Source organism: Nyctereutes procyonoides, unplaced genomic scaffold (genome assembly GCF_905146905.1).
Source record: "Nyctereutes procyonoides isolate TBG_1078 unplaced genomic scaffold, NYPRO_anot_genome, whole genome shotgun sequence".
Lineage (NCBI taxonomy): Eukaryota > Metazoa > Chordata > Mammalia > Carnivora > Canidae > Nyctereutes > Nyctereutes procyonoides.
This window is the reverse complement of record NW_026575120.1, coordinates 4,489,085-4,497,333: the sequence shown is the minus strand read 5'-3', so window position 1 is coordinate 4,497,333 and position 8,249 is coordinate 4,489,085. Positions and strand designations below refer to the sequence as shown.

Genomic DNA, 8,249 nt, shown 5'->3' with positions numbered 1-8,249 from the left:
GGGCACGTTCAGAAAGATAAAGATTAAAGTTCCTTGAGCTGGTTACACTGGATCTGTGTGAGGTTATGTTTCTGTTTTCACAATCATCCAATGCATTTGCTTCACTGATTTATCCAACCCTTCTTATGTGTCAGATACCTGGGGAGCACGGGGCAACACAGACATGGTTTTTGCCCTTATGGAGTTTTTAATCTAGTGGGGTGATGGTGGGAACGTTATCAGATCTCTGCAAACCAAGTAAGAAAGGCTCTAAGGAATTTGGGGCAGGATGGCTATGAAGTTCTTCCCGAGGGAATAGGACTTGCAGACTCAACAGCAAAGAAGCAAACAATCCAATCATGAAATGGGCAAAAGACACGAACAGAAATCTCACAGAGGAAGACATAGACATGGCCAACACGCACATGAGAAAATGCTCCGCATCACTTGCCATCAGGGAAATACAAATCAAAACCACAATGAGATACCACCTCACACCAGTGAGAATGGGGAAAATTAACAAGGCAGGAAACCACAAATGTTGGAGAGGATGCAGAGAAAAGGGGAACCCTCTTACACTGTTGGTGGGAATGTGAACTGGTGCAGCCACTCTGGAAAACTGTGTGGAGGTTCCTCAAAGAGTTAAAAATAGACCTGCCCTACGACCCAGCAATTGCACTGTTGGGGATTTACCCCAAAGATTCAGATGCAATGAAACGCCGGGACACCTGCACCCCGATGTTTATAGCAGCCATGGCCACAATAGACAAACTGTGGAAGGAGGCTCGGTGTCCATCGAAAGATGAATGGATAAAGAAGATGTGGTTTATGTATACAATGGAATATTCCTCAGCCATTAGAAATGACAAATACCCACCATTTGCTTCAACGTGGATGGAACTGGAGGGTATTACGCTGAGTGAAGTAAGTCAGTCGGAGAAGGACAAACAGTGTATGTTCTCGTTCATTTGGGGAATATGAATAATAGTGAAAGGGAATATAAGGGAAGGGAGAGGAAATATGTGGGAAATATCAGAAAGGGACACAGAACATAAAGACTCCTAACTCTGGGAAACGAACAAGGGGTGGTGGAAGGGGAGGAGGGCGGGGGTGGGGGTGACGGGCACTGAGGGGGCACTTGGTGGGATAAGCACTGGGCGTTATACTATATGTTGGCAAATTGAACCTCATTAAAGAGAGAGAGAGAGAGAGAGAGAGAGAGAGAGAGAGAGAGAGGCAGTAATAAATCCTGCAGGAGAAGGGGTGTTGACGCGCCAGCCAGAGGGGACCTGCCTGAACCAAAGACCTGAGAACCTGTGTCTGGAAAACCCAGAGCACAGAATGTGGTCCCAATACTGGAGCACAAAAAAATCTGAGCAAGATGTGCATCCGAAGTGCTGTAGGATGCTTTCGGTAGTCCGATATTTATTCTAAGACAGGGTCTACGAAGAGGTGATCTGCAGATGCATTTCTTGCTTGCGCTTTTTGGGCAGCATTTTTTTTTTTTTAAATTTAGGCGGGGCATACATTCTGGAATTAGAGGCCGCCTATTCCCATCGGCCTCACAAACGTTCTCTTGTGTGATCCCTGAAGAAAAGCAGTTTGCTCGCTTTTCTCAAGGATGCTTAGATTTTTGTACTTAAAATAGCACGAAGGAGCAGCCGCAGAGCGAACGGAGCCAGCGCTTTGCAACCCCAGCGAGCTCTGCGCCTGCGCACACAGAGCCTGCCCGGGGGCGGGGCGGGGGGAGGAGAGGAGGAGCGCCGCGCCGGCGTCCACTGCGCATGACCGCCCTCGTTGCCAAGGCAGCCGGGAAGGCGTGGCCCGGAAGAGGAGCCCCGCTGTGTCTGCGGGGAGACCCGACCGCCCAGGGCTCCGGCCTAACTGGATCAAAGCTGAGAAGCGGAGCGTGATGCAGAGCGATAGCCCGCCGCCTAGGAGCCCCGGCTTGAGAAGAGCAAGGGGAACTGGCGCACACGGACGTCGGGGCGATGGCCGACCCTCCTGACGGGCCCTTTGCTGATGGGGCGCAGAGGTCCAGCTCCTCCAGCTCCCCTGCAGGACTGCAGCCCCGGGCCCGTGCCTCTGGGAGCCCGCCTGAGCGGGGAAGGGCCGCGCACGTGGAACATGGAGACCAACAAACCGAGCTCTCGGGCTCCAAAAATAATGAAACGACGTTCATTAGAAAATGGATCCGCTATCTCAGGGGCCAAGGAACGAGCTCCGGACAGTACCGATCAGACGCTCGACGCCAAGCAGGAAGCACTCCGGTACCTGATGAGGAGCTGAATGCCCTCCAGGCTTTCTGTGCCGTTAAGATAAACCTGATCCAGCATAGAGCGAACCCTAAGGAGAAAAAGAGCAGCGGACGTCAAAAGCCACAGCTTAGATTGGAGGCCGGGGCTTCAGAGGGAGATGCCTTAACCTGTACGGTCCCCGATGAACTCGTGAACAGAATCTACTTAAAAAACATGAGGACAGCACCCAAACAGGGGGCGACGGCCAAGCAACACATTTCTTGGCGGTGTCTCCATTGCAACAGGAAACGAGCAGAACTGGCGCAAGCTGCCTTTCTGAGACAAAAAAAGACTCTCCTGGAGTCCCTTCTACTCCAAGACAAAATAGACAAGCATCTTTACACCAAAGACCTTCTTACCCTTATTGGAGACGCCCATCGGGGTCTTCCCAGGCTTTCAGATGACCCCAGAATAATCTGGAAGAGACTGAATGAGCAAAGTCAGATCAGACACTCTGGTTTTGAAAGGTCAGATACAGAGCAGGTGTGGAGGAATGAGACACGTGCTTGTCACTTAAACCTTTTCTCCACCACTTGACCAAACCACTGTAACCGGGAGATAGTATTTATTCATGATAATGTGTAATGTGGATATACATGTTTCTGTTGTGTCTTTGAATAACCCTCATTTTTGCAGGCACTTTGGAAATGAAGGCTTTACTTTGCTTCCTTCTCCGATAACTGGACTAAAAATTTGCCACTCAGTACATTTTTTTTTTCCAGATTATAGGTGGCAACACTATGGTTGGTGTACTACGACGTTCTTACAACAACCCAGGAGAGAGATGTTGGCAGTGGAGACTAGGGTTTTGACAATACAGGTAGAAAGAAGTTCGGAGATGTAAGAGGTATTTGGGGAGTAATGATTGACAATGTCTGGTGAGGAAATGGATATGGGATTTAATAAAAGGTAAATGTTAAGAATGTGACTAAGTTTCTGACTTGTGCCCTTGGGTGAAAGATATCTTGTCATTAAGATGGGAGCATTGGAAAAGGATCTCGTTTGATGGTAGTGATTGAGAATGTGATTATTTGGATATGGTTAGTTTAAGGTATATTTGAGACATCCACACTGAGAGGTTGAGAAACAGAGGTTGAGGTTGGGTATTTGTGGTTGCAGTCTAGAGAAGAGGGCAAGCCTAGAGATTTGAGATAAAGCACTGGGCGGAATCACTGATCTATAGTTGAAAATTGAAGTCATGGGTATGATAAGCTTTCCTAGAAGAGAGCAGAGTGAGAGAGGAGGGGCTAGGAGTAACCTCTAGAAATTCAGCAACTCCTGGCTGGGTGGAAGAGAATCAGCCAGCAAGGGAGGTTGAGAAGAAATTATTAGAGAAGGGTAAAGGAAACCAGAAATGTGTGTTACAGAGATCAAAGAAGGAGAACATTCCAGAAAGGATGGGCTAAGTATGCTAATAATGCAAGGAGAGTTCCTGTGAGATAAGTTAGTTAAGCGTTGGACTCTGTTGGCCTTAGCAACAACAGCCACTTCACTTATGGAAACTGAGCAAGGTGGACTGAGGAGTGAATGTAAGGAGAGGACTATGAATGCACACTACTAGAAGTTTAGCTGTGCAGGGAGAGAGGGGGTAGCTGGAGGTAGATACAGAATTGAGGGAAGAAAGCTTGAAGAGAATGCTCTAAAAAGTGATTTTGTTCGTAAAGGTTTTATGGAACTTTTCTTGTTCGTCTAATGAAACAATATTACCCCCTGGAAAATACCGTGATATTTTGAAAATACATTTATGGGGAAAGTGTTAAATGGCATTCTGAGAAGTCATATCTGTTATTTCTGTATAAAAATATGAATGCTAGAATTAGCGACAGTGTCTGGAGGTTATTGTTCTACATGTCTAACACCGAAGCTTTCGCAGTCAAAAATAAATTTGTAAAAATCAGCACAAAATATTTTTTGTATCATATTCCAATTATACTCTTTAAGTTTAGACCTTCATTTATGTACAAAGATACTGTTCTGTCCTGTAGAATTTAGCATATTTCCTCTTAGTAAATCATTCCTAAATAAAATGGAGAATATTACCATTTTCATAGTAACTTTTTATTTGAAATCCACCTTATGTCATGCCTTATCTTTGCCATCTCAGTATATTCACATTTCACATAACCAAAATTCTAAATAATTTCCTGTTTCGGATTCCCCATTAAAGGTCATAATCCACCCCTCTTTGTCAACTAAGCTAGAAATTTTAGAATCATTATTTGTTTCTCCTCTTTTTTATTTATTGCCCAAGCTAACTTTTCCGGCAAGACCATTGGATCATTCCTTTTGAGTATCTTCTGACCATGACTTTTTATTTCCATCTTGTTACCACTTTCCTCATCATCTCAGCCCTCTTGTTCCTGGCTTCTTTCCTCTTCACTCCATTACCTACACTGTCTGTTTTTCTAACACACAGACTTGTTCAAGTTAGTCCCTTGATTAAAAAAATAAGAAATGATTTATCAGTGCAATAGAAATAGCTTGAATTAATTAATGCCATATGAAGGTTCCTTCGTATCTGGTCCATGTTCATTTATCTAAGCTCATTTTGTACCTGTCCCCTGACGCTCCCATATTTGAGCCTCTACACGAAATTTGCACTTCCCTGAGCAATCTTGTTTTTTTTGTGCCACTAGGGTTTACAAGTATACATTTGTTTTGCTCAAATTCTCGTAATCGTCTTTTATAGCTGGTATACTTTTTAAATTTTTTTATATTTCACCATAGTAAATAGGTAATACAGTCACATGATTCAAAAAATCAAAGGGGTGTTTCAAGGTTTAGTGTGTACTTTCCCTGCCACCCTATAACCATTGCACTTCTAGGCTGGCCTGCCAGATCCCTGCCTGCTTGAGTTAACCTTTTCCTGCTGGATCATGAGACAATCAGGCATCCCAGGATGAGAGCAGAGGTAGAAGAAATTCAAGGAATTGGGGAGTGGCCACTTGCCAATTGGGACAGGGTATTCTCTTTTTATTTTAAGATTTTATTTATTTATTCATGAGAGACACAGAGAGAGAGGCAGAGACACAGCCAGAGGGAGAAGCAGACTCCCTGTGGGGAACCTGATGTGGGACTTGATCCCAGGACCCCAGGATCATGAGCTGAGTCAAGGGCAGACGCTCAACATCTGAGCCACCCAAGTGTCCCAGGACAGAGAATTCTTATATTTTAGCCAATACAACCTAACTAGTGTGTATGAGCTGAATATTCATGTTAACTCTAAGTAGGCACTTATATTAGTTTCTTATATCTTTCCAGTGTTTATGTAAATATAAACACCAAAGATAATTTATGAGATACTCTCTTTTGTACCTTGTTTTTTTTCCCCCTGTGATAATATATGTGTATATAAATCATAAGGTTTTCTATTTTAGCCATGGCGAATTGTACTATTCAGTGGCATTATTTACATTTACAATGTTGTGCAAAAAGTTTCTTACCACCCCAAACAGAAACTCCAGATCCATTAAGCAATAACCTCCTTCCCTATTCTATCCTCCTCCCAGTCCCTGGTAACCTCTAATGTACTTCTGTGTCTACGAATTTGCTCATTCTTGATATTCCACGTAAATAAAATCATATTTGTTCTTTTGTGTCTGGCTTATTTACTGAACATTGTTTTTAAGTTTCTTTCATATTGTACCATGTATTAGAATTTCATTCTTTTTTATGGCTGAATATTATACCATTGTGTGCATGTACATTACATGTATATTTATTCGTTCATCAGCTGATGGACTCTTGGGTTGTTTCCACTTTGGGTTATTGTGAATAATGCTGCTATGAATATCGGCATACAAAGATCTGTTTGAACACCTATTTTCAAGTCTTTGGGGTCCATACCTAAAAGTAGAATTGCTGAGTCACATGGTAATTCTGTTTAACTTTTTGAAGAATTGCCAAATGGTCTCCACAGCAGTTACAGCACTTTACATTCCACCAGCAACGTATAAGAGTTCCAGGTTTTCTGTGGCTTTGTCAACACTTGTTATTTTCCATTTTTTGAGAATTATAAGCATCCAAGTAGGTGTGAACTAGTATCTCATTTTACTTGGATTTGCATTTTGCTACTGAGGTTGAGCATCATTTCATGTGATTATAGGCCATATGTATGTGTCATCTTTGGAACAATGTCTATTCAAAGACCTCTGCCTGTTTATAAATTGGGTTGACTATTTTGTTGACTTGCAAGGGTCATTTGTATATTCTGGATATGAAACTCTTATCTGATTTGCAAGTATTTTCTCCTGTTTTGTGGGCTGCCTTTTCAGTCTCATAATAGAATTCTTTGGTGCATAAAAGTTTTTAATTTTAACAGAGTCAAATTTGTCTATTTTTTCTTTTGCCGTTTGTGCTTTTGGTATCATATTTAAAAAACCATTGCTAATAGGCAATGTATATTTGTCCCTGTGTTTTCTTCTAAGTGTTCTAATGGTCTTAGGTATTATACTTAGGTCTTTAATCCACTTTAAGTTATTTTTTTAATTTATGGTGTGAAATAAACCTTCATTATTTTGCATTTGAATATCCAGTCTTTCCAGCACAATTATTGAAGGGACTGTTCTTCCCCATTGCAAAATCTTGGCATTCTTGTAAAAAATCAGTTCACCATAAATGTGAGGGTTTTTTTTCTGCACTCAGTTCCATCCCATTGATCTATATGTCTACCTTTATCATGGTGCCACAATGTTTCATTACTGTGCTTTGTAGTTAGTTTTGAAATCAGTAAGTGTGAAATCATCTCTGTTATTCTTTTTCAAGACTGTTTTGGCTATTCTGTACTCTTAAGATTCCATACAAATTTTAGGATGGGGGTTTTTCTACTTTTGTCATAAACATTATTGGAATTTTGATAGGGATTACACTTAGTGTGTAAATTGCTGTGATAATATTGTCATCTTAACTATATAAAGTCTTCCAATCCATGCCCAAGATGTCTTTTAATTAATTTAGGTCTTCTTTAATTTCTCTCAGCAATGTTTTGTAGTTTTCAGTGTGTAAGTTGTGTGCTTCCTTTGTTGAATTTATTCCCAAATACTATATTTTATTCCCTTGTTTTCTATTGTAAATGAATTTTTTTCTAATCCAGTGTCTTTTTGGATGTCCACTGCTAGTGCAGAAAAATACAACAGATTTTTGTACATTGATTTCATATCCTGAAAGTTTGCTTGAATTCATTTATTTGCTCTAACATTTTAAAAAATGGATTCTTTAGGGCTTCCTAGCTGTAATATTATGTCATCTGTGAACAGAGATAGTTTCACTACTGTCTTCTAATTTGGATACCTTTTCTTTTCCCCTTGCCTAATTGCCCTAACTCTAACTTCCAGTACTATAATGAATAGAAGTTGTAAAAGCAGGCATCCTTGCCTTGTCCCAGGTGTTAGGGGAAAAGCTTTCAGTCTTTTACCATTGAGTATGATATTAGTTGTGGGGTTTCTTGTTTTTGTTTTGTTTTGTGTTTTTTAATAAACGACTTCTTACGTTGAGGAAATTCCCTTCTAAATGTATCAAATGTTTTTACCATAAAAAAGTTGGATTTTGTCAAATGATTGTTTTTTTTTCTGTATCATTGAGATGATCATTGTGTGGTGTACTCTTTGACCTCAAACCTTATCTTCATCACATTCATCTCATAGCCCTAAAATAATGACTAGTCAGAATTAATTACGCTCCTAAGGCATTAATATAGCTTCACATTATGATGCTTGAGCCTTAATATATTTTACTTCCTTACTTGATTGTGAGCATCTCAAGTGTAGAGACTTCTACTGTGTCTATGGTACTTAGCACAGTAGAGCATGATGGTGTAAAACAGAAGTTTTATGGATGAAAAAATAAATACATCAAAATCAGGAGATTTAATGTCTTTTGCACAAAATAAGAAAAATAATCTGCTGGCATATTCTTTTGTGTCAACATTTTGCTTTTGTGTTGTTGTTTTCTATAATTTTTCTTTCTCTTTTCATG

At 40.9% G+C, this 8,249-nt stretch overlaps 1 protein-coding gene across 1 annotated transcript; it reads left to right on the top strand.

Annotated features, from left to right (window-relative positions):
• The first annotated feature begins 1,716 nt into the window (after positions 1–1,716).
• Positions 1,717–5,899, top strand: CUNH8orf48 (chromosome unknown C8orf48 homolog). The gene has a single exon (XM_055334599.1). It carries the CDS (start codon positions 1,971–1,973, stop codon positions 2,811–2,813), a length of 843 nt encoding a protein of 280 aa, XP_055190574.1. The 5' UTR covers positions 1,717–1,970; the 3' UTR covers positions 2,814–5,899.
• The last annotated feature ends 2,350 nt before the right edge of the window (positions 5,900–8,249 follow it).